General features: G+C 35.5%; 1 protein-coding gene across 3 annotated transcripts; it reads right to left on the bottom strand.

The window, feature by feature from the left end:
- Window positions 1–1,146: 1,146 nt before the first annotated feature.
- LOC123546825 (kelch-like protein 24) lies at window positions 1,147–27,841 on the bottom strand. 3 transcript variants are annotated; one of them, XR_008367335.1, is made up of 9 exons: window positions 27,788–27,840; window positions 26,194–26,263; window positions 25,689–25,859; window positions 25,117–25,227; window positions 21,254–21,364; window positions 19,943–20,347; window positions 13,864–14,104; window positions 8,686–10,014; window positions 1,147–8,520 (listed from the first exon to the last, which is right to left on the bottom strand). XR_008367335.1 is itself a non-coding variant. In XM_053524557.1 (8 exons), exons 2-8 carry the CDS (start codon window positions 26,230–26,232, stop codon window positions 9,347–9,349), a joined length of 1,746 nt encoding a protein of 581 aa, XP_053380532.1. In that variant the 5' UTR covers window positions 26,233–26,263; window positions 27,788–27,840; the 3' UTR covers window positions 1,147–9,346. The 3 variants fall into 3 exon arrangements, 2 of the variants coding, with proteins under 2 accessions (XP_053380532.1, XP_053380533.1); XM_053524557.1 differs by having other exon boundaries at window positions 1,147–10,014; XM_053524558.1 differs by lacking the exon at window positions 25,117–25,227 and having other exon boundaries at window positions 1,147–10,014; window positions 27,788–27,841.
- Window positions 27,842–27,849: the final 8 nt, after the last annotated feature.

The raw sequence follows: 27,849 nt of genomic DNA, 5'->3' as shown, positions 1-27,849 counted from the left end.
CAAAAGAGCTGACTATTGAACTTATCTTGATTTTATATAGGAAACTATTTAAAACAAAAAACTATGAATTTCAAACACTTTTTATATTAGTTTTCATATTGTTCATTTTTACTTTATAACATTTCCAAATTTTGTAAACTTCTGCTTAACAAGTGTTATATAGAAAATCTGAATTTTAAAATAACATAGAAATATTTTAAGGACATTCTGCATATTTAAGGGCATTTTTATATATTTTTATCATTTTTGTATTTTTAACTTTAGAAAGTATAAGAAATCTGGAATAAACCGAATGACCTGCATTTTATTTAGTCATTTTGAATAGGTTGGTTGAAGTATAAATAGGGTCAAAGATTCCAGAAAATGTGAGAATGGGTTTAAAAGAAAGTAGGAAACTATAAGAGTTGTATAAGTTTGGAGAATATCCATCAGATGGTTTATGAAAATAAGTTATTCGCAGTTTTTTCTATTTTTGGTTCTGCCAATCAAAATAACTTGAATAAAATTTGGGATTCAACTCTACAAGGACATCATAGACAAAGTTTGGAAAAGATCCACCAAGTGGTAGTCATTTAAAGATTTTCCTCTGTTTTAGATCTGTGACTCCTAGAATGCTGATCACCACCAAATCAAATTAAGCCTCTGCAGGTCTAGTCAAGGGTAGTCTAAATATAAATGGTGCTAATCTTTTTTTCCCTTTCCTAAAGCCTTTTCTCAATAGCAACATGTTTACTTTTACTCTACCACATTTCAGTATGTATGTCTGATGGCATTAAAAGTAGTCAAAACTACAAAAAATCAAAGGCCTGAAGGGCCTGAGTCGGCTAATGATTGATGTACTGACAATATAGTCTACCAGTTTCAGTTTGTTTTTAGTTTTTTTCTTAAAATTTCATAACACAGCTCGATATTTACCCAAAATATTATATCCGGATACGATTACACTTCTCTCCAGTTTCAACAATATATTTTACAAATTGTGATGATACGAAGACATTTAGCAGCAATTGGCAGTATCTGACATTGAAGTTTATGGTTAAATTACCTCTTATTTAAATCTTTTCATAAAAAAGTTGTTTCGTTTTGTGAAAGCAGCCAAACATAGACGATCTACTTTCGATTTCAAAAACTACAAGAAAATACAACTTAATGTTTCGCTGATTTGTTTATTTCTCGAAAAATAAGAATTAAAATCATTTTTAATATCAGTAGTAACTAAACAAACCAGTAAGAGCTTCTTCTTCCGATAATTTATCCGTTTACTGACTGCAAAATTCAACCCACGCAAAGTTTATAGAAATCATACGCTGCGTGTTTACGTTCAATGTGGGAGAATTAAGGCTGATCGGCTATGTTACCTAATGCATCCAGACGATTCAGATTTTGTTTTTAAAAAAGCATTGTGTGCGTTTCTGTAATTTTATATACGTCTTTATACGCTTAGAAATTATTAGACATGCGTATTTGCATTATTTCTATACGTAATTTACGCTAATAAGCATCTTATCTGGAGACCTGTGGAACTATTTTTTGTCTTTCGCTGGATGTTACCCAAGCTTTGTAAGCCTGCGCAATTCTTAAAATGCACATTTATGCTTAATGAGTTACATTCGAGTATTGCACAATTACAAGACATAAATATGACAGATTACATCGTATATTGGTCATAGCAAAGGGAATTGACACAACTTAACTTCATTCATGCAGTGAACTGTTTGAAGTTTGAGAAATCTAATGGAACTACATCCCTTCACGTGTTATTCGGTCCATTTAGAGAATCGCTGAACAGCAAGGACTCGTCAAAAGGCTTTCAGCCTTTAGCCGACTCAAAAATTCAACAAGTCACTTTATTTTTCACCAATGTTTCAGCTACAGCCTTCTTCTGGGTTCAAAAGAAACAAAATAAAGGAAATAAAGGAAAGAAAATATTTCTGAATAACAAATTTATTCCTGTGCATGTCTTGTGAAATACATGATATGTCATGTCATGAGCACTTCGCAGTACCTCAAGAAAGTGACCGACATTATCCATTTGTTTCATCTTCTTCTTGTATAGCAATGGCAAACATTCTTGACAGAATATAATGGCCATGCGTGGGGGTTAGTAAAAGTGATTCAGTGCTAGGCCTCCCAAGCTACTCAATCCACCCAGGAGACCAATAGCAACGTGATAAGAAAAATAGGTGCAAAAACCTAACACCTTAAAAACCTTAAATACATAATAATCGACAACATGTACAAGTATGGTTTTTGTGCAGGAAGAACAAAGAGTTAGTAATGTTAAAAATTTCAATAAGAAGATAGGATGTATTTATGGAGTCCAAATGCGAATAATGATTAAGCCTGTGTTCTGATGTGGCTGAGTTGGACATAACATCAGACTGAAATGAAATGAAAGTGATAATTACGTCACAAGTTGTTCTAGGATCCATGCTGGTCGCAAATGCACTATGTTGGTTTTCTCGTGTAGCGGCTCATGTATGGCATCGCACTAAGCTGTAAACCTTATTCACAAATCTGATTTTGGGCAAGATATCCCACTCCCTCTAGTAACCTATATTTTATTGTAATTATAATTGTATCATTAGTTCTGTTTTACGAAAGACCTTTCCAAAACTAGATTATATACACATATGATAATATACTTTTAAATATACTACAAGAGGACCATGATGGTCCTGAATCGCTCACCTCTTCTCACATGACCCAGTTTTTAGTATGACGTCGTTTTTTCTATTATCTGACATAGTGACCTAGTTTTGAACTTGACCTAAGTATTATCAAGATAAAAATTCTGACCAATTTTCATGAAGATCCATTGAAAAATATGGTCTCTAGAGATGTAACAAGGTTTTTCTATTATTTGACCTATTGACCTAGTTTTTGAAGGTACGTGACCCTGTTTTGAACTTTACCTAGATATCATCAAGGTGAACATTCTCACTAATTTTCATGAAGATCTCATGAAAAATATGGCCTCTAGAGAGGTCACAAGGTTTTTCTATTTTTATACCTACTGGCCTAGTTTTTGACCGCATGTGACCCGGTTTCGAAACTGACCTAGATATCATCAAGGTGAACATTCAGATCAATTTTCATGAAGATCCGTTGAAAAATATGGCCTCTAGAGAGGACAAAAGATTTTAATAATTTTAGACCTACTGACCTAGTTTTTTACCGCAGTTGACCCAGTTTCAAACTTGACCTAGATATCATCAAGATGAACATTCAGACCAATTTTCATACAGATCCCATGAAAAGTATGGCCTCTAGAGAGGTCACAAGGCTTTTTTTTATTATTTGACCTACTGACCTAGTTTTTAAGGCACGTGACCCAGTTTCAAACCTGATCTAGATATCATCAAGGTGAACATTCTGACCAATTTTCATGAAGATCCATTCACAAGTATGGCCTCTAGAGAGGTCACAAGGTTTTTCTATTTCAAGACATACTGACCTAGTTTTTGACCGCACATGACCCTGTTTCGAACTTGACCTAGATATCATCAAGATGAACATTCAGACCAATTTTCATACAGATCCTATGAAAAATATGGCCTTTAGAGAGGTCACAAGGTTTTTCTATTATTTGACCTACTGACCTAGTTTTTGAAGGCACGTGACCCACTTTCGAACTTGACCTAGATATCATCAAGATGAACATTCAGACCAACTTTCATACAGATCCCATGAAAAATATGGCCTCTAGAAAGGTCACAAAGTTTTTCTATTATTTGACCTACTGACCTAGTTTTTGATGGCACGTGACCCAGTTTCGAACCTGACCTAGATATCATCAAGGTGAACGTTCTGACCAATTTTCATGAAGATCTTTTGAAATATATGGCCTCTAGAGAGGTCACAAGGTTTTTCTATTTATAGACCTACTGACCTAGTTTCTGACCGCATGTTACCCAGTTTCAAACTTGACCTAGATATCATCAAGATGAACACTCAGACCAACTTTCATACAGAACCCATGAAAAATATGGCCTTTAGAGAGGTCACAAGGTTTTTCTATTATTTGACCTACTGACCTAGTTTTTGATGGCACGTGACCCAGTTTCGAACTTGACCTAGATAGCATCAAGGTGAACGTTCTGACCAATTTTCATGAAGATCTTGTGAAATATATGGCTTCTAGAGAGGTCACAAGGTTTTTCTATTTTTAGACCTACTGACCTAGTTTTTGATGGCACGTGACCCAGTTTCAAACTTGACCTAGATATCATCAAGGAGAACATTCTGACCAATTTTCATGAAGATCTTGTGAAATATATGGCCTCTAGAGAGGTCACAAGGTTTTTCTATTTTTAGACCTACTGACCTAGTTTTTGATGGCACATGACCCAGTTTCGAACTTGACCTAGATATCATCAAGATGAACATTCTGACCAACTTTCATAAAGATCCCATGAAAAATGTGACCTCTAGAGTGGTCACAAGCAAAAGTTTACGGACGCACGCACGCACGGACGGACGACAGACACCGCGCGATCACAAAAGCTCACCTTGTCACTTTGTGACAGGTGAGCTAAAAAAAAGATACAAAACAGAAAATCTGAACATTATAGTGAATAATTTCATACTGCCTTATATGACACCATAAAGAACAAAATCTTTTTTTTATCAAAAAAATTAATATATATGCAAAGCACAAAATCTACATCATTAAAAAATATATGTAAAGCTACAGTTCTTTATTTCCATAAGGTGCATTGCTTAAAAGTTATGTCACATATACACATACCTTCACACTCAAATACACTAACAATGGTCAATAAGTGAAATGCAAGAGGGTCATGATGACACTGGATCGCTCACCTGAGTAATATGAGGTTAAAGGTTTCAAATGACAAACTGATGCTAAAAATTTAAGAAAGTAGGTCAGTAGGTCACATCCATGGACACTGAAAGTCAGTTTTAAGAACTGTGTGCAAAACTGTGTAAAACGTGTGAAGAAGATGAAACATTGAGTTGTAGCAATTAGTTTCAACTTCTGGATAAAAATAGAGGAAAAATGTCTGGAAAATCATTGTTTTTAAAATACCTAAGCGTCCATGCTCTCCGTAAGGTCCTAAACTCAAGGCTACAAAGTACATTAAGTCAAAGGGGCTGAAAGTATGGATATTTTGTTCAGTGTAAGATGGATTTTAAAGTGTGCCATGGAGGGAAAAACAATCTAAAGAAACATCAAGACACAGTTGGTCATACAAATTTCATTAACTCTATTCGAGGCACACATAGTATTAAGGGAATGTTGGCAAGGTGTAAGGTGGATAGTGTGGCACATGTTGAGATGCTGATTGCTTACTTTGTTGCAGAATACAATCTACCATTCCTAGTAGCTGACCATGTCAGATCTGCTGAAAGTGATGTTCCAGGACAGTGAGCTAAGACTTTGCCTGCAACAGAACAAAGACACCTTACATAATCAATCAAGCTCTTGGACCACATTTTAACAATTAAGCAACTGATCTTTGCTGTTCAAATGAATTCTCGGTGATGATTGACGAATCCAATGATTAGGGTGATCAGAAGCTTCAGAAAGGGGACCACCCATTCCTGTGAAGTTTGGTGTAAATCTGTCCAGTAATTTTGACGAAGAAGTTTTTTTTAGAAACTGTTGATTGACGGACAGCACATGACAGACGATGCATAACGGACGATGGACATCAAGCGGTCACAAGAGCTCAACATGAGCCTTTGGCTCAGGTGAGCTAATAACATATACATACAAAAATGTATCTATATACGCAAACACAATCACCATGGCAGTAATAAAGAAAGATACAAGAGGGCCAAGATGGCCCTAGGTCGCTCACCTAAGAAACACACCATAACAGTGTAAAACATGTCTGACCTAGTGATTTCATGGAAACAAATATTCTGACCAATTTTCATTAAGATTGGACCAAAAAATTGGTCTCTTGCGATAAAACAAGCATTTTCTTAGATATGACCTAGTTTTTGACCCTAGATGACCCATGTTCAAACTCGACCTAGATTTTATCACATACACAAGTTTTTTCTTTGATTTGACCAAGTGACCAAGTTTTTGACCTCAGATGACTCATATTCAAATTCGACCTAGATTTCATTAAGGCAATCATCCTGACCAAATTTCATAAAAATCAATTGAAAAAAGCAGTCTCTATCGCATACACAAGATTTTTCTTTAATTTGACCTAGTGACCTAGTTTTTTACCTCAGATAACCCATACTCAAAGTCAACCTAGATTTCATCAAGGCAATCACTCTGACCAAATTTCATGAAGATCAATTGAAAACTACATCCTCTATTGCATACACAATGTTTTTCTTCGATTTGACCTAGTGACCTAGTTTTTGACCCCAGATGACCCATTTTCGAACTCGGCCCAGATTTCATCAAGGTTATCATTCTGACCAAAATTCATGAAGATCAATTGAAAAATACCGCCTCTATTGCATACACAAGGTTTTTCTTTGATTTGACCTAGTGACCTAGTTTTTGATCCGAGATGACCCATTTTCGAACTCGGCTTAGATTTCATCAAGGCAATCATTCTGACCAATATTCATGAAGATCAATTGAAAAATACAGCCTCTATCGCATACACAAGGTTTTTCTTTGATTTGACCTAGTGACCTAGTTTTTAACCCGAGATGACCCATTTTCGAACTCGGCCTAGATTTCATCAAGGTTATCATTCTGACCAATATTCATGAAGATCAATTGAAAGATACAGCCTCTATCGCATACACAAGGTTTTTCTTTGATTTGACCTAGTGACCTAGTTTTTGACCCGAGATTACCCATTTTCGAACTCGGCCTAGATTTCATCAAGGTTATCATTCTGACCAATATTCATGAAGATTAATTGAAAAATACAGCCTCTATCGCATACACAAGGTTTTTCTTTGATTTAACCTAGTGACCTAGTTTTTGACCCGAGATGGTCCATTTTCGAACTCGGCCTAGATTTCATCAAGGTTATCATTCTGACCAATATTCATGAAGATTAATTGAAAAATACAGCCTCTATCGCATACACAAGGTTTTTCTTTGATTTGACCTAGTGACCTAGTTTTTGACCCGAGATGACCCATTTTCGAACTCGGCCTAGATTTCATCAAGGTTATCATTCTGACCAATATTCATGAAGATTAATTGAAAAATACAGCCTCTATCGCATACACAAGCTAAATGTTGACAGACGACAGACGACGGACGCCGGACATCGAGCGATCAGAAAAACTCACCTGAGCATTGCTCAGGTGAGCTAATAACACATGTACATCATCTGCATTAACATAAGAAAAAATGAAAAAACAAGGGATAAAAGTTAATTGTGTCCGAGGTTATAAACCCAAAGCCTCCTCTGCCATTCGCTAATGTAGCCAAATGCTACAAGTTCAATATGTGACAAAATTTCAGCAACTCAGCTTCAATTTGGCAGTTTCTTTAAAAAGTGGCTACAACTTTCTGAGGCCCAGTGAAGGCCCTTAAACCAAGGATGCAAAAGACCAACTTTAGCATGATTCTACCCAGTAATTTCCAAAAGATATAAAAGTTAAAGTGTTAAGAACAGACAATAGGCACTGGACCATCCACCTTATTATACTGAAAGCACACCATCAACAAAGTTCAGGTAAGCTAGTAAACTAAAACTATTTACTTAAATTGCTTTTAGCAACTTATACAGGGTATTTTGTTTTGACTTAAACTATATTTAAACAAAAACCTATAAAAACTAGAACTGTCACAGGGGTGACGAATGCCCCCAAAATAGGTCTTGTCACAAAAGAATGGCAACCAGAAAGACATGGCCACAAGAAGGTGCATTTAAATCGAACTTTGCCTGTATCTTATGATGTTACACCTGTGTATACAAAACATTTAAAACTGTCAAGAACTGTACTACAATGTTTAATGACTCCAATGTGGATGAATATTGCACAATAGCTTGAGTCTGTGTTAAAGAATATCAAATAATAAGAGAGATACAGATAAAGTGTATCAAAACACTATATAAGTATAGTTCTAAGCAAAAAGGGGGCATAATTCAAGAAATATTGGTGCAAGAGTTATGCGCCTTGTGTCATATCATGTTGGTGATGACGTGGAACAACTACTTTAAGGTTGAATCAAATGCATTTCATAATAACTGAGAAAAAGTGAAAATGTATCAAAATTGTTTTTTATGATGTTACACCTGTATACCAAAAACATTTACGTCTGTCAAGAACTGTCAATGGAGTGTTAAATGACTCCAATGATGGATGAATATTGCACAATAGCTTGAGTCTGTGTTTAAAAATATCAAATAATAAGAGAAGTACAGATAAAGTACTATTTTTACTTTTTATAAGTATAATTCTAAGCAAAAAAAGGGGGCATAATTCAGGAAATATCGGTGCAAGAGTTATGCACCTTGTGTCATATGATGTGGATGATGATGTGGAACAACTATTTCAAGTTTGAATCAAATGCATTTCATAATAACTGAGATATAGTGAAAATGCATCAAATTTAACCTTAAATTCTAAGTAAAAGGGGACATAATTCTGGAAAAATTGGTGTCAGAGTTATGCGCCTTGAGCCACATGATGTGGGTGATAAGGTTGAACATCTATTTCAAGTCTGAATCAAATCCATAATGTAATAACTGACACAGAGTGAAAGTGTATCAAAACTTAAACCTGAAATTCTAAGTAAAAAGGGGGCATAATTTATGAAATATTGGTGCAAGAGTTATGGCCCTTGTGTCATATAATATGGGTGATGATGTTGAACAAAGATTTTAATTTTGAATCAAATCCATTTAGTAATAAAACCCTTCCAGGCACATAGAAGTTATGGAGCAAAAACCAAATATCTAACCTTTGACCTTGAATTGTATCCTTGACCTTTGTCCATCAGGCATAGGTGATGTGTTCAACACATCATCTGGTCTTAAGGAATAATAATGTGAAGTTAAATTAAAATCCTCTCAGGCATATGTTTTCAGGACAGGATGCGACGAGACGTGACAAACTGATTCCTATATAGCAGCCCCCACCCCACCTCTAACATGTTTGGTGGGGGTATAATAAATAGATCAGCAACTTGAAGGGCATATAGAGCAAATCTCGCCAACATCATGTGGGAACTGAATGAGATCTTGTTTTATTAATGTATGAAACAGACAGCAGAAGGATAAAAATTTGTGTTGTGAAAAACTTTTACCACATAATGACTTTGAGTTTCATGCAATGTTATTGGTAAGTTATCATTGAAATTTTTAACAAAAAAAATTTATCGAATTCTGCTTTTGAAGCTTTAATTCACACTGATCCCAACCCTTAACATTATTTTTCAGATCTACTGAAAATACGTATGATAAAGAAATCGTTTATCTATGTAACTTCTATGACAACCATGTACTGGCTTTGGACATCCATTTCCTTTAACTGGAAATACCTTTGTCTGGGAGGTCTCTAGATCCACCTGAACAATATTTCTAGGGTTTCCATTCGCTTTTGGATTTTCTGTCAAAACAATCATACATTCATCATGATGTGATGTGCCTAACAAATTTTGGTCTGTTGGAATTTCAAAACCTGCATCCGTAAAACCAAGATCGGATGTTAATTTTAGAATGCTGTGCCCATCTTCACTAACAGACATAATGTAAATTTCTTCTCCTATTGTTACAGACAACAGTCGTTTTGCAATGTAAGGCAAGTTTGAGATCACTGTTGATTCTTTTGTGCGTGAATGGAAACATTGCACAAAGCTCACTTGTTTCCCATCTATATTAGTCCCTCCAAAAACTAGAATTTGTTCCCCACAAACGGCCGCAGCTGCTGAGCAGACTGGGTTAGAAAGTTCCCCAACAGTCCTCCATCTTTGTCCCGGAATGTAAAACTCCTCTATTGATCCCATAACCTGACTAGACTTTGGAAGTCTGACATTGTTACCTCCTAGACAGTATAAGGCGTTACCAACAGAAACCATGCAATGATGTGACCGTCCTTTCTTCAACTGACCTGAAAATAACATTAATATAAACTTATCAAACCTAGTATCTTAGAAATTTCATGTTCAAAATCGGAAAGACAGTTATAAATGAATAAACACAGCTATGTAAAAGGTGAAATGATGCAATAAAAATTCATGACTCATTCATGGTTTGATTTCATCTGCACAATACATATTAAGAAAGAGATGGTTTGCTTATTTTGTTTTATCTACGTGGAGACTTCATCACAACTTGAGACCATATCAGCCTTCTTAATTATATGTCTGTTGAGATGATGACTGTTGGTTAGTCTTCGCTTAATAATTTACTGTAGATGCCAAAAGCAAATCTGGTTTATTTATAGTATGCTTCAGATTCTAAGTGCCACCATTTACAGCGCTGCCTCACAAAAGTATTATGCCACATACATGTGACATCATACTCCATCTAGTGACATTATACTGACCTAAGGCCAAACAGTCCTAAAACTATTCTGATAATGATGTACGCCAAGCAAAGAAGCTACCTGTACTAACACCATATTTCTTGTCTTTGGTATGATGCAGTCAGGACCAATATGTCTTTGAGTTACCATTTGTCTTAGATGCCAATAGCAAATCAGGTTTATCTATCATATATGCTTGAGATACCAAGCACCAATCAGTCTTATATATATCATTTGCCTTAGATGAAAACAGCAAATCAGGCTTGCTTATTTCTCATATCCATGCTTGAAATACCCAGTACTAATCTATCTTAAATATCACTTTTTTTATGCCAATAGCAAACCAGGCTTTTCTATCAGTTCAAGAAACCAAGTGGATAATACATGTAGTCAATGATTATTCATTTACCAAATACAAAGCTGCCTTGATTTAATATTTGCTGAAGATACCAAAATGTTTTATACATCAAGTGCAAGTGAGTTTATCATCTCTGGTCTGTAAGACAAATTACCTTACCGGTAAGTCAAATGGTACTTGAACAAATCAAAGAAAACTGCTTTGGTAATCATAGCAAAACTATTGCCCAGCAATAAACATCTCCTAATAATAGTTCTGTTACCACAACCACCATGTTTTAGCTGTAGCTACACAACAAATAGATCTGCATGTTCTTTCGTGTATATTCACAAAGCTGTTAATAAAAACAAGAGGACCATGATGGTCCTGAATCGCTCACCTCTTCCCACATGATCCAGTTTTGAGTATGACGTCGTTTTTTCTATTATTTGACATAGTGACCTAGTTTTTGAGCTCATGTGACCCAGTTTTGAACTTGACCTAGATATTATCAAGATAAAAATTCCGACCAATTTTCATGAAGATCCATTGAAAAATATGGTCTCTAGAGAGGTCACAAGGTTTTTCTATTATTTGACCTATTGACCTAGTTTTTTAAGGCACGTGACCCAGTTTCAAACTTGACCTAGATATCATCAAGGTGAACATTCTGACCAATTTTCATGAAGATCCATTCAAGGGTATGGCCTCTAGAGAGGTCACAAGGTTTTTCTATTTCAAGACCTACTGACCTAGTTTTTGACCGCAGTTGACCCAGTTTCAAACTTGACCTAGATATCATCAAGATAAACATTCAGACCAACTTTCATACAGATCCCATGAAAAATATGGCCTCTAGAGAGGTCACAACGTTTTTTCATTATTTGACCTACTGACCTACTTTTTGATGGCACGTGACCCACTTTCAAACAAGACCTTGATATCATCAAGGTGAACATTCTGACCAATTTTTATGGAGATCCATTCACAAGTATGGCCTCTAGAGAGGTCACAAGGTTTTTCTATTTTTAGACCTACTGACCTAGTTTTTGACCACACATGACCCTGTTTCGAATTTATCCTAGATATCATCAAGATGAACATTCAGACCAATTCTCATGAAGATCCATTGAAAAATATGGCCTTTAGAGAGGTCACAAGGTTTTTCTATTATTTGACCTACTGACCTAGTTTTTGATGGCACATGACCCACTTTCAAACTTGACCTAGATATCATCAAGGTGAACATTCAGACAAACTTTCATACAGATCCCATGGAAAATATGGCCTCTAGAGAGGTCACAAGGTTTTTCTATTATTTGACCTACTGACCTAGTTTTTGATGGCACGTGACCCACTTTCGAACTTGACCTAGATATCATCAAGGTGAACATTCTGACAAATTTTCATGAAGATTTCATGAAATATATGGCCTCTAGAGAGGTCACAAGGTTTTTCTATTTTTAGACCTACTGACCTAGTTTTTGACCGCACGTGACCCAGTTTCGAACTTGACCTAGATATCATCAAGATGAACATTCAGACCAACTTTCACACAGATCCCATGAAAAATATGGCCTTTAGAGAGGTAACAAGGTTTTTCTATTATTTGACCTACTGACCTAGTTTTTGATGGCACGTGACCCAGTTTAGAACTTGACCTAGATATCATCAAGGTGAACGTTCTGACCAATTTTCATGAAGATCTTGTGAAATATATGGCCTCTAGAAAGGTCACAAGGTTTTTCTTTTTTTAGACCTACTGACCTAGTTTTTGAAGGCACGTGACCCAGTTTCAAACTTGACCTAGATATCATCAAGATGAACATTCAGACCAACTTTCATACAGATCCCATGAAAAATATGGCCTTTAGAGAGGTCACATGGTTTTTCTATTATTTGACCTACTGACCTAGTTTTTGATGGCACGTGACCCACTTTCAAACTAGACGTAGATATTATCAAGGTGAACATTCTGACAAATTTTCATGAAGATTTCATGAAATATATGGCCTCTAGAGAGGTCACAAGGTTTTTCTATTTTTAGACCTACTGACCTAGTTTTTGACCGCACGTGACCCAGTTTCGAACTTGACCTAGATATCATCAAGGTGAACATTCAGACCAACTTTCACACAGATCCCATGAAAAATATGGCCTTTAGAGAGGTCACAAGGTTTTTCTATTATTTGACCTACTGACCTAGTTTTTGATGGCACGTGACCCAGTTTAGAACCTGACCGAGATATCATCAAGGTGAACGTTCTGACCAATTTTCATGAAGATCTTGTGAAATATATGGCCTCTAGAAAGGTCACAAGGTTTTTCTATTTTTAGACCTACTGACCTAGTTTTTGAAGGCACGTGACCCACTTTCAAACTTGACCTAGATATCATCAAGATGAACATTCAGACCAGCTTTCATACAGATCCCATGAAAAATATGGCCTTTAGAGAGGTCACAAGGTTTTCTATTATTTGACCTACTGACCTAGTTTTTGACGGCACGTGACCCACTTTCGAACTTGACCTAGATATCATAAAGGTGAACGTTCTGACCAACTTTCATGAAGATCTTGTGAAATATATGGCCTCTAGAGAGGTCACAAGGTTTTTCTATTTTTAGACCTACTGACCTAGTTTTTGACCGCACGTGACCCAGTTTTGAACTTGACCTAGGTATCATCATGATGAACATTCTGACCAATTTTCATGGAGATCCATGAAAATTATGGCCTCTAGAGAGGTCACAAGGTTTTTCTATTTTTAGACCTACTGACCTAGTTTTTGATGGCACGTGACCCAGTTTCGAACTTGACCTAGATATCATCAAGGTGAACATTCTGACCAACTTTCATAAAGATCCCATGAAAAATGTGACCTCCAGAGTGGTCACAAGCAAAAGTTTACGGACGCACGGACAGACGGACGGATGACGGACACCGCGCGATCACAAAAGCTCACCTTGTCACTTTGTGACAGGTGAGCTAAAAACAGAACAAAGCATCTAGCTCTATCACTTCATCAAATCAGTTGCAAGACATATTTTCATCATTTTCAATAGTTTTGCCATTACAATCATCTAAAAACCTCACCTGAGCTTGTTATCCATTCATTTCTTTCACTCTCAAATTTCAAAAGATTTTTGGGGTTATTTGATCCTCCTGACACAAAGATGTTGTAACTATGGGAACAGAAGGCAAAGTTTAATCCTGGAGAATCTGCCCGCTGGATTGGGGCTAATGTAAACCATCTATGTTGATTATAGCTGTACGCCCATAGACACCAAGCGCCCTCATAGTACATCCCTCTCTTGTCACTGTTCTCTGTTATCACCTAGAAATAAAGAAATACACTTAATGGGTACTTCCCCTGATTATGTCTAATAAGTAATTTGGTCCTTCCTCTGTTTTAACAATTGACTTCTTTTTAATTTTCATAAGCAATATCTGCGCAAAATTTCATTGGACTGCAAAATAATTAAGCACATATTTTCTTTTAGTGACTCAAATTTAGGGTTGATTAATCATTTCATTTAAAAACCTTCAAACAGCAAATTTATTTTAAACAACAGCAACATCTTGGACAAAGGTAATAGTGAAAAAGTCAGAGGAATCCAACTGAAAGGGACCAAAAATGCATTTGGTTATCCTTGCGTTTTATCATACAACTTTTCAAGTGAAGTAACAAGCTTATATTCTTCATAATTCAACTGTAAAACAGAAATATTGGTAGGGAACAAATTTTTGCCATATTTGCATTCTCAATTTTCTCATGAGCATAATCCATGCGTAAGTCCAACATAAAATTCTGCAGACTGTAATGGTTAAAGGTCAGTAATTCAAATCCTTCTTTGTTTCATATAAAAAACGACAACTTCATGTCGTCTTTACGTATCTTTAGAGAACATCACTTTTTCCTGCACCAATTTTTCATGAAAGTTCTATCACAAATTAACGAAAAAATGAAAAGAAAATAGGGGGTTGAATAGTTCCTAGTGAAATGCCAGTCAGTTGTGGTCTGCTACCCTAAAAATGGTGCATATTTGCTCTCCTCCGCGCAATAAACACCTACTTCCGGTTTCGATCTGCAAAACTTGCCGTGTGGGTTGTATGAACATGAAAACCGTCTCATTTCATGCAGAATGTATTCTAGTAGCGAAAAAGTGTGATTAAAGCGCTCGTTCTACACGAATTTGCGCAGAAAATGGGAAAATTAGGATTTATTTATTATGGACTTCTTTCGACTACACCACGGAAGCACATTTTCGACCGAATTACTGACCTTATTCCTATAAGAAATGTTTCTTATCAAATTTCACCATTTTCATCTCTATTTCCAAGAAAGATGTAATACCAAACATATTGCCAAGTTTCATTGTGAAATTTCGAGATTTTGGAGAAATATAGACATTTAATAGAAGCCATCCCCTACCCCTTTACAGGGCTAATTTTTGGCCTTATGGGCCTTTTATTGTATATTTTGGTAAAAGTTTCACTTTTTTGCATCATTTTTCACTGGGATTCTGAAATATCATTCATTCCGTCATGAATAAGACCCAGAAGGATGCATTTTGTGCATTTTCTGACATTCTCCAGACAAAGTATTGGCTTTTAAATCCCAGAAATCGCTGCTGAAATAGACGCATGTACATAAAATAAGGTCAAAATTCAAAATTTTTCACATTTCATTATTATTTTGCATTGGAAACACTCTTTTATATCATTTACAACCGATTTATGGCTATAAAGACTAATTACGATGTGTTTCGAGAATAGTCTTATTTCAGCTCTTATAGGTTAAAGGTCAGTAATTCAAATCCTTCTTTGTTTCATATAAAAAACGACAACTTCATGTCGTCTTTACGTATCTTTAGAGAACATCACTTTTTCCTGCACCAATTTTTCATGAAAGTTCTATCACAAATTAACGAAAAAATGAAAAGAAAATAGGGGGTTGAATAGTTCCTAGTGAAATGCCAGTCAGTTGTGGTCTGCTACCCTAAAAATGGCGCATATTTGCTCTCCTCCGCGCAATAAACACCTACTTCCGGTTTCGATCTGCAAAACTTGCCGTGTGGGTTGTATGAACATGAAAACCGTCTCATTTCATGCAGAATGTATTCTAGTAGCGAAAAAGTGTGATTAAAGCGCTCGTTCTACACGAATTTGCGCAGAAAATGGGAAAATTAGGATCTATTTATTATGGACTTCTTTCGACTACACCACGGAAGCACATTTTCGACCGAATTACTGACCTTATTCCTAATAGAAAAACTAAGGTACTTATGGCAACCTTACATAATTATTCCAGCCATGTTTATTTAGAAAATAAACTTTGTCTATGTAGTTTCTATCTAGATATAAAGAATACTGGGCTGTTAAAAGTGTGTGGAGGGTGAAGATTTTCAACTGTACTTTAAATACATAACTACAATTCATTCTTTTTCTTCCTCTTTCATGCAGATTTATTTGATTCAATGATTATTGTGTCTTTTTTGGACCTTTTCCTTCAATTTGATTGGCTTACAGAATATTTTTTACAGGTGTGTAAAACAAATTTATTTGGATAACTTTTGTTCTGCTCCCAATGTTGGACTACTTTTTTCACTTTTTATTTATACTACCATTATATTCCTATGCGTTCCATTTTTGTACATTGACCTAGACTTTTAGTTTCAGTTTTGGAGCAGATGGAGCAGTTCAAAATACTTAACAAGAGGGTCATGATGACCCTGAATCGCTCACCTGAGTAATATGAGCCACATGTTTCAAATGGCAAACTGACGCTAAAATATTAGAAAGTAGGTCAGTTGGTTACATTCATGGTCACTATAAGACAGTTTTAAGATTGATGTGCAAAACTGTACATGCCAACCAAATTTCAAGGCTGTATCTTAAAAAACAAGAAAGTAGGTCAGTAGGTCAAGGTCACATTCAAGTGATCCCTAATCACTTGGGTACATCAGGTAATTATAATTAAACAGTCTAGGAAATATAATCTGATAATTTTTTAAGTATTTTGTCCTATATAACTCATACAACAAGTGACCCCCAGGGCGGGGCCTCTTTTCACCTCAGGGGCATAATTTGAACAAACTTGTTAGAGGTCCACCAGGCAATGTTACACACCAAATATCAAATGCTTAGGCCTTGAACTTTCAGACAAGAAGATCTTTAATTTTTTTCCTATATAAGTCTTTGTTAAACTTGGTACCCCCAGGGTAGGGCCTCTTTAGGCTAGGGACATAATTTGAACAATTTTCATAGAGAAACACTAGTAAAGGCAACATACTTAATATCAAAAGCCTAGGCCTTGCAGTTTCAGGCAAGAAGATTTTTAAAGTTTTTTTTCCTATATAAGTCTATGTAAAACATGAGAACCCCAGGGCAGGGCCTCTTTTCAACCCAGGGGCATAATTTGAAAATTTTTGGTAAAGGACCACAAGGCAATGCTACATACAAAATATCAGAGGCCTAGGTCATGTGGTTTTAGACAAGAAGATTTTTAAAGTTTTTTTCTATATAAGTCTATGTAAAACTTGTGACCCCGGGGCAGGGCCTCTTTTCACCCCAGTGGCACAATTTGAACAATCTTGATAGAGGACCGTAAGATGATGTCACATGCCGAATATGAAGGCTCTACACCTTGCGGTTTTGGATAAGAAGATTTTTAAAGTTTTTCCTTTCGGTTGCCATGGCAACCAGAGTTCTGCATGGAATTAAATTCTTTGGACAATTTTGAAAGGGGACCACCCAAGGATCATTTCTATGAAGTTTAGTGTAATTCTGCCCTGTGGTTTTCAAGAAGAAGATTGTTTTAGAAAATGTTGATGGACGGACGACTGACAACTGACAACGGACGAGGGACATTGAGCGGTCACAAAAGCTCACCATGAGCCTTTGGCTCAGGTGAGCTAAAAATGATTGACTTGAAAATAATGACTATAAAAAGAAACAAAAGTAATAAATGTCATTTTTTGTTTTTGTTTTACACACTTGTAAAACCCGAAACCTCGTACTCATATCTACGATAACGGCCTTCCGGCATTCATTCCTTTAGTACTTTTGTAAACAAGAGGGCCATGATGGCCCTATATCGCTCACCTGAGTACTGTTGTTCAAAATGATATGATCAGGTTTTAACATAGAGCATATAGACATACACATTAAATATCATCAGGATAAATATTTTCTTGTAACAGTCCCTTTTGACCTAGTCAGGGCCAATTTCCATACCAAGTTTGAGGGTCCTAGGCTCAAATTCTGCATTTTTGTACTAACATGACTATTCCTTACCCTGGAAGACTTAAATAACATTTAAAACCAATCTCATTAGATGCTGCTGAGATATATTCATTTACATAAAATAAAGGGAGGTAATTTGTAATAAAGTCAAAAGTTATCTACCCTGATTGTCCAAGTCCACCTGATGGCATAAATAACATTTCAAAACAGTATCTTCATTAGAAACTGAGATACACCCATTTTAATTTGAAACTAAGGGAGGTAATTTGACATAAAATCAGTCCATAGCTATCTACCATGAATGCCTCAGTCCAACTAAAGACAATAATAAAATTTCAAATGAGTTCTATAAACATTTACCAAGATAAATCCATTTTTATTAAAATCTGGGGAGGTAATCATGCATTGATGTATGCATGTAGAAGATACAGAGTACAAGCCTATGCAACAATATATTATAAAAATATTCATATCGATAAATATTCAATCAAGAGTTATCTAACATGACTATATCTTACCATGGAAGACATAAATAACGTTTCAAACAAATCTCATTAGAAGCTGCTAAGATGTATTCATTCAGATATAAAATAAAGGGAGGTAATTTGTCATAAATTCAATCAATATGTATCTTCACTGATTGTCTAAGTCCATCTGTTAACATAAATGAAATTTCAGATCAAAATCTTCATTAGTTATGGAGATATACCCATTTAAATTGAAATAAAGGGAGGTAATTTGACATAAAATCATTCCATTATTATCTACCCTGATTTTCTCAGTCCAACTAATGACAATAATGGAATTTCAAATGAGTCCTATAAGTACTTAGTGGTATAAATCCATTCTGATTATAATCAGGGGAGGTAATCAGATATAAAATAACTCAGGAACCTATGACTGGATCTGGTAGATTCGTCACGGAATCCGAGATTTATTGTTGCTGAAGATATTTTGCAAGTTTGTATCAAATCAAACCATTAATGAAGTCTCTATTTGGCTGAAAAGCCAAAATAACAAATTTTGGACCTTTAAGGGGCCATAACTCTAGAACCCATGATGGGATCTGGCCAGTTTTCAAAAAGGAACCGAGATATTATTCCAATACAAGTTGTGTGCAAGTTTGATATAAGCTGATAGCAAAATGTGGTCTCTATCCTGTTCACAAGCCAAAAATAACAAAATTTGGCCCTTTAAGGGGCCATAACTCTGGAACCCATGATGGGATCTGGCCAGTTTTTAAACGGACCCAAGATATTATGCCAATACAACTTGTGTGCAAGTTTTATTGAAGTTGATTGCAAAATGTGGTCTCTTTCGTGTTCACAAGCCAAAAATAGTAAATTTTGTCTCTTTAAGGGGCCATAACTCTTGAATCCACATTGCAAAATGTGGTCTCTATCCTGTTCACAAGCCAAAAATAACAAATTTTGGCCCTTTAAGGGGCCATAACTCTGGAACCCATGATGGGATCTGGCCAGTTTTCAAAAGGCTTTTGATGGTGAAGGAAGATCCCAGGTGCCCCTTAGTGCATTTTTTCATCATGGGCAGGCACCTGAGTAAAACCACCAACCTAAAATTCCATTATCCTAACATAAAGGATTCAATGCCCCGAGTGAGGCTCTAATCCACATCAATGAGGGGTAAGTGATTCAAAAACAGAAACCTTAACCACTGGCAACGGAAGCCCCACACTCTTCTCATGATGACGTGATGCATGAAAAGTATTGTAGCCAATCGAGCATTGTGACCTCTGGAATGCTACAGCATCAGGTGAAAAACATTTGCTGGAGACTGGTATGCATAAGCTGTATATTGCTTCATCTAGCAAGGAGCTGCATTTAGACTTTAAAGATAAAGATTCGGTGCCACTTTGGTTTTATCATATCTACAAGTATGTGTTATATAGAAATAAACAAAAGCCTACCAGTAAAACTTCATCCAGGTCATCATCTATTCTATAACGCAGTCTTTCACCACTATAGTCTAACCTTCGTGATGGTAACATATGATAGTGTTGCGCATTCTCTAAAAGCTTCCGGCAGTCTGGATTCTCCATCAAACACGGCATTTTACTTAAGTTTTTCACTAAATATTCTGGTGTTACATGCGGCAATCGTACATGTTTGAATAGGTCATAGATATACTTCTTTCTCTTTGGAAAATCAGTATTTATCCATTTTAAGGCAGCTTCACAGACATGTTCTTCATCAAGCGTGACTAACTTGTCTTCACGTATGATTGCAATTACTTCCTCTGCAGTTAGACTGGTGAACTCCTCGCTCTTCCAAACTGTACAAAAACCATCTAAAATAGCTGGCCAGGCCTTCTTCTGAAAATGTGAAAAAAATCATTTTGTTTTTGTTGGGTTTAACATCACACCAATAAAGTTATAGATCATAGGTCATTCCAGATTCTAATGTAGGATTACGACACCATGTGTCCCTCCGTGCATTATTTCAGGCAACGGCGGCACCTGGGTAGAGCCATTGACCTTCTAAGGGTCAGGTGGACAGCATGAATGAATTCTACACCCTAACTAAGGTTTCACACCCACAGCAGTGAGGGCCAATTTACAGTCAGCAATCTTAGCTTCTGATAGGAGGAGGCCCTTTGAAAATATGATCAAAAAACTGGAATATGTAATGGCTTATTGTGCACACAAGCACTAGCACAGAACTGAAACTACATCAGGACATCAAAGCAGTGACAAAATCCATCAACATATTTTTACATAATTCAGCCGCGCCATGAGAAAACAAACAAAATGCATTTGCGACTAGCATGGATCCAGACCAGTCTGCGCATCCGCACAGTCTGGTCAGGATCCAAGCTGTTCATTTACAAAGCCTATTTCAATTTGAGAAACCGTTAGCAAACAGCATGGATCCTGACCAGACTGCGCAGATGCGCAGGCTGGTCTGGATCCATGCTGGTCGCAAATGCACTATGTTGGTTTTCTCACGGCATGGGTCATATCTCTAAAAACTTCAAGGTCATCACCATAACTTATTCTTTACTTCTAAATATATGCAACTGTTTTTACAGAAAGAATCTATTGCAGTTTTGGGAAAAACTGCAGCCATTTATAAAAGTTAAGTTAACTGAAAATTTAGTATTTTAAAGCATAAGTCTAAATTCTAGACAAATGGTGTGATAAATACAGGTCATGGAAGTAATATTTTCATGAAAAATTTGGTTCAGAAAAAAACATGCTTTAACAGTGAATAAGCATTACCTTTAATTTCTTACAGTTGTACATGCAGGCAAGCCTGTACATTTCCAGACAATTATCTCCCTTTAGCTGTTCCAGCAAGACTTCCTCACAGTGATCTTGCAAACAATCAACCTAAGATCAAGTACATTTGCATATGAAATATAGACTAAAATAAAAACTGTTTCTTTTAGTGTTTTTTTTTACCTGGCTTCAAGGGAGAATGCCTGTTTATTTTATCAACATTTTTACGATTTAGAGATTTTTATTTACTGTAAAATCATAAATATTTGTTGGGGACTCATTTTAGTGGATATTGTGGTTGTGTCAATCCACAAACTGAAATTAAATCCTAATAGGTTAAACTCCCATTCATTTCAACCTAAAAAAAAACTCACAATCATTCTATGCTTAAGAATCTCCCATTCATTTAAACCGCCTCGGATGCCTAGTGGTAGAGCGTCCGCTTCGAGTGCGGTAGATCGTGGGTTCGATCCGTGGCCGCGTCATACCAATGATGTAAAAAATGGTACTAGTAGCTTCCTCGCTTGGCGTTCAGCATTAAGAGAGTAGTGCTAGGACTGGTCAGCCCGGTGTCAGTATAATGTGACTGGGTGGGGTATCATGTCACGTGTCTACGGCGTGATATTCCAGTGAGGCAGCACTATAAAGTTTGGCATTGTGCTCACTGCTACAATTAGACACCGTTGTTTATATGACTGAAAAATTGTTGAAAAAGATGTTAAACCCGAACACACACACACACACACACTTTCATTTATGCTAAAAAACTTCCATTCATTTTATACTAAAAAAACTCCAATTCATTTTATGCTAAAATAAATCCCATTCATTTTATGCTAAAAAAACTCCCATTCATTTTATGCATAAAAAAAATCCCATTCATTTTATGCTATCTCTAATCAACAGGTTACTCTTAAACAGACACTGCTTAAGTTTTTTTTTTCATTTCTTTTTTCAAAATTTAGAAACTGCTTAAATTCATTTCTCAGTAATAATACACACAGAAATTAAATGAGTTCACATAAAAGTAACCATTGTAGTCTGTAAAATACGTGCTGTAAATTTTCACAACATTTTGGTCATATGAAAAAAAAGAAATCATATCACAGAACATGATGTAACATATGTAATCAATGTATATAGCAAATCTGTCTTAATGGTCACCTGTATTAAACACTCACTTGTCTTAAGCAACAAGTCAGTTAACTGTTGTTCTGATTTCAACTTGTCTTAAAGGTCCATAATGCTTAAATTTTTTATCTAAATAACAGGAGTGGTAAAACAGCTTTCCAAATAGATTTTATGCATACTTACATGGTTAGAAAAGCACTACTTTTAATATGCACATGAACTGTTATAGTTAGAGCATTACAGGGAGGTAATAAAAAACCCAATAGATTCAATAAGACATTCTTGTATATTCAGCAATATTCAAACCTTAAACAAATGTTAAAGAAAGTATTTATCAGAAATAGGATTTAACAAGAAATTAAATTTAAATGTATTTTATGTCCGTAACGGAAAATGTGGCATCCACATTTTGAACAAGCAAATTCGATGAATTGGAATCCCCCGCCGAAAGGGTCAGAGTTGAGGAACGGCAAAAAAATATATCCAGCAAAAAGTTAAGAATGTTACCAAGAAGCAAATAATTTCATTAGTCAAAATCAAATTAAAAGAAAATGAATGGTTTGTTTAGGTGGGGGGTGGTGACTTGGTGTAGGTACACAACATCACATGTTTATAATAAATGTTCATGGAAAAGAATGGAAGAAGTTTAATGAAATTCTTCCAATTGGTTGGTTTGTTATGTACAGATCTGTGGATTTTTAAACAATTAAAGGGCAATAACTATATGGAAAATTGACCAATCGAAAAAAAACTTGAAGGGCATCGTCGCAGTATCTTGGTTCATGTCTATTTCAAGTTTGATGAAATTCTACCTGCTAGTTACTGAGTAATGGCTGCAGACGGACATTTTTCATTAAATCAAGTTCAATAACTCTGAGGGAAATTGACCTATCAAAAAAAAAACTTGACGGGCATCAGCGCAGTTTCTTGGTTCATGTCTATTTCAAATTTGATGAAATTCTACCTGTTAGTTACTGAGTAATGGCTGCAGACGGACATTTTTTATTAAATCAAGGGTAATAACTCTGAGGGAAATTGACCAATCAAAAAAAAAAACTTGACGGGCATCATCGCAGCATGTTGGTTCATGTTTATTTCAAGTTTCATGAAATTCTACCAAGTAGTTACTGAGAAATGGCTGCGGACGGACGGACGGACTGACGGACGGACAACGCCATTTCAATACCCCCCTCCCGATTTCATCGGCGGGGGGATAACAAAGGCATTATGACCTTTTAAGCAGCCACTGGCCTTAAACAGCCATGTTATGTCCCTCTATTGACAGGCTGCTTAATTAAGGTTTGACTGTATTACATAAAAGCCCTGTCACTACATTCAAAACCAATATGAAGTTATCTAAGATAACATACAAAGTGTTTTACACCTGACTCCAAGCCACTGATCAAACAAGTGACATCACTTCTGGTACACAAGTTTACAATAGCAATATTTTTTTAAATATAACAATGGGCAGATAACCTAATCTGTGTTCAATGATTCTATCTACAAATCTACAAAGAGCAGCACATCTTATTCTCGACAAATACCATGACACACCATCAGAAGAACTCTTTCAAGAATTGAAATGGATGAAAATTCATGATCAAACTTCATATATAAAAAAAAGCAATCTTTGTTTACAAATCAATCAATAACCTTTTCCCACATGTCAAACTTATTCTCACATTCTCACAGTCAAATAATACTGCCCTCAGATCACACACACAACAATTTCTAAATGTACCTAAACTATTAAAGATTAGAATTTTTCAGAAAGTCTCAGGTCCTATCATATGGAATACAATCCCACTTAATATCAGCCAATCAAACTCCCTGTCAACATTTAACTAGAATGTGTCTATATGACACGAGATGTGCCCCCCACTGGTACATTTGTCACAAATAAGGGGCAATAATTCAAATGTTTGCAGTCTTAATGGGGTATAGCCTCAACAAACATTTTATGAAAAGGATTTATTATTCTAGGCCCTATACTTTTTGAGCTATGAGCATCACAAACAAAAAATCCACTATTGTGGCTATTTCAAGGGCCATAACTCTGTAATAAGAGCTAAGATTCTCAAGAAGAATGCCAAGTGTGCAAGGTCACATCACATTAAAGACTCCAGCAAGGTTTCCTGAATTTTAATCTAATACTTTTTGAGCTAGGCACATAATTAGGTGAAAAAGTGCATTTTTTTACTATTTCAGGAGCCATAACTGAAAAATAGGAGGTGCGCAAGTTCATATCATGATTAAGACTCATGCAAGGTTTCATGAATCTATATCAAATACTTTTTGAGCTAGGCATGTCACAAGGTAAAAATGTGAATTTTTGACTATTTCAGGGGCCATAAATTCATTCTTGTCATGTTGGTACTCTGGTGGGCAACAAAACTTTATGTATTCATCACTTAAATAATTAATTGTGCAGACTAAATAAGTTAAATGTATTTCATTGCAAATTTATGTTTTAAAATGTTTGTGTTGATACATGTATATTCTTTCTAATGTACATGTATACTCACAAGCCCATGATCCATAGATCTGCACTCTCACTATTGTATTACAGTTGCCATTCTGTAAATGTTTAGCAAATTTTCAATACATACAACATATAACTACAGCTAAACTCCAACCCACAACATTGAGTAATATGTTTTAGAACAAACTAGCCATAGAAACCCTTATGTCTTTCCTAGTACATAAACATAAGACATAAGATAGCAAACCTGAAAAAGGGCAGCAAGACGTAACATTTCAATGACATCATCCTCCATTAGCTCAATATTCCCTGTGTAAACAAAGTCCCGGAACTTCTCAAATGGAATTTCCTCTATATCCTGAAGAATGAACATGTGAAAATAACACTGTTTAACCCTTAGCCTGCTAAATTTCTGAATGGACTGTTCCATCATTCAGTTTGGGCAATACCATTTAGTATTCGAAGGGGTGTTCACTGAAAATTTACTAACTGAATAGCGAACAGTGCAGACCATGATCAGCCTGCACGGATGTGCAGGCTGATCTTGGTCTGCACTGGTCGCAAAGGCAAAACCAATCGCCGCCAGCAGGCTAAGGGTTAATTATTATAGCATACTGCTCAGATTAAGAGAGCAAACTACATTTTACAAGAGGATGATTACTTATAAATCATAACTGAAACTTATGCATAAAAAGAAATCCATAGAAAATATCTGTCATCAGCAGAGGTAAAAAAAATAATAATTAAGAAACAGTAGTTAATGTTTAACTGTCAATGCACAGCTAACACAGAAAGGTTGTAAAATTGATACAGTCTAACCTGCAATGTGATCCTCTTTTGGTTGGATTCCTTCATGCCTGTAGTGAACATAGCACGAAAGTATGGTGAGATAGCAACAAGAATAGACTTGTGACATCTGAATATACGATTGTTGACAATTATCTCAACGTCAGTCAGGGCAGCATCATCCCGCAGGGATTCCATACCAGTCTGAATAAAAATAAATAGGTATACAGAACATATGATGCAATTAACAGAGGTAAAAATTAACTGTAATAGTTTTTACAGGCAATTTAAATGAAGTCTAAAATAAATAATTCCCAACAAAACAGAAATATGTAAACATACATGTATTAATGATTAATTCTCAATTTCTTGCAAGTGGAACATTAAAAGTTAATGTTTACAGTCTACAGGAAAAAATATAAACATGATTTGTAACATATACAATAAGAGAACTGTGACATGTATACAAAGACCTGAGACAAATATAATATTATGAAGATTTGTGACAAATATATAAAGATCTGTAGGAAATACAAACTTTTAAAGCTTCCATGTGCCTCTGTTTCAGATTAGCCATGTCAAAAACTTCCTTCAGACATCACAGAATCCTGAAAAAGGAAACTACATTATGTTGTATTGTGTAAAAAAACAAGTATAAAATAACCTGTCTCAAGCAGACACCAATGAAAAAACTGAACTAACTGTTTTACAGAGGTTGTTGTTTTGAAGAGGTTAATTCACTAAGAATTTTCAGGAAGCCTTTACAGAGAAGTAAATAGATTGCTCCATGTTATACTTTTACTTTCATTACAGTGTTGACTATGCATGAAACTATTATATTTTTATGCTTATCACATTTATAAACCAAAATAATGATTGAAATCAATTTCATTTCTTTTATGGTAAAGTAATGCTTAAAAAAGTCCATAAATTATTCTTATAAATCTAGACTAATCTTAAAGGTACAAAAACTTGAGAAGTATTTTATGAGGGTGATATATATTTGCAGATTGAAAAGTCACTTCATATTTAAATTGGAAATGAAACTAGTGTTTTAGAGCTAAGTGGTCTCTTTCTACAGGTGCTGTCTTACACAGGTTTGACTGAAAATGAACTGAATAGATCAAAATTATCATCCATTTTTTAATGAAAAAGGATTATTCTTACTAATAGATAATAGCATATGTTTTTTAAATGAATTTTAATACTATATTTTGTTGAAAGGAATGTTGAAAATGGCTAAACATATTTTAATTATAAACATAAATTGCTTATTTATAAAACAAAAACATGTCGTCAGCATGTTAAAGTAGGAATTTCTAACACTTCTCATTACTTCCTGTGCACGGTCGTATCCTCTAAATGAAATATGTCATCTATGCCATCATCTTTAAAAACTTCTGCTCCTTAGTATTTTGCCTTGGCATATCCACTGTACTACAGCAACAACAACAACGAAAACAGTGACAGTACGTAACTTTGTCACAATCAGCAGCATTTTTTACAAATATTCATCAGATGTACATGTAGTGTAGCTCTTAAATCAATATGAAAAAGTCCTAGCAATACAATGCAATACATTGAAAAGTAACTAATTCACGAACAAATCAATTCTGGGCGTCTAGAAAACCCTTAGAGGACAGGCCAAGTGTCCGGTTATTGGACGGCAAGAATTAGGCATAATGATGCCGGCATCTGGTTACCCGACAGCTAAAACACCCTTAGAGGACAGGCCAGTCATTTTGTGACTCAATTACATTATACAGTGTATTTAAACGCCATCAAGTAGATTTTCCTTTGTTCACTTTTAGTCTTTAGAATCTTATTATTTTGACTTAATCAGATATGTCTTTGCAGGAACACAACCAAAACATATCAGATCTGAAATGTCCTTTCAATATTAAGCTGATAGCCACTGCATTCCAAGTACTAAGCCTGCCCAGTACAGTGCCAATAGACTTTGAAGTTCAAAAACTTGCTGCAACAAAATTATAGTCATAAAAAAGCTTCGTATAGAGTGACAACTCAAGCAAAACGAAAGATTATCTTTAGCTTAGTAATTAAACATGACAAACGAGCTTTGCACATTCAAATAATATAAAAAAAAAAACTACAAACAAAACGTTACAAACCTGCAAGGAAGTAAATTCTAAAAGCCTACGAACTTATGCGAAAAATCCGAATATTGTTGATA

The sequence above is a fragment of the Mercenaria mercenaria genome, chromosome 15 (genome assembly GCF_021730395.1).
Source record: "Mercenaria mercenaria strain notata chromosome 15, MADL_Memer_1, whole genome shotgun sequence".
Classification (NCBI taxonomy): domain Eukaryota; kingdom Metazoa; phylum Mollusca; class Bivalvia; order Venerida; family Veneridae; genus Mercenaria; species Mercenaria mercenaria.
This window is presented reverse-complemented; position numbering and strand designations above follow the sequence as displayed.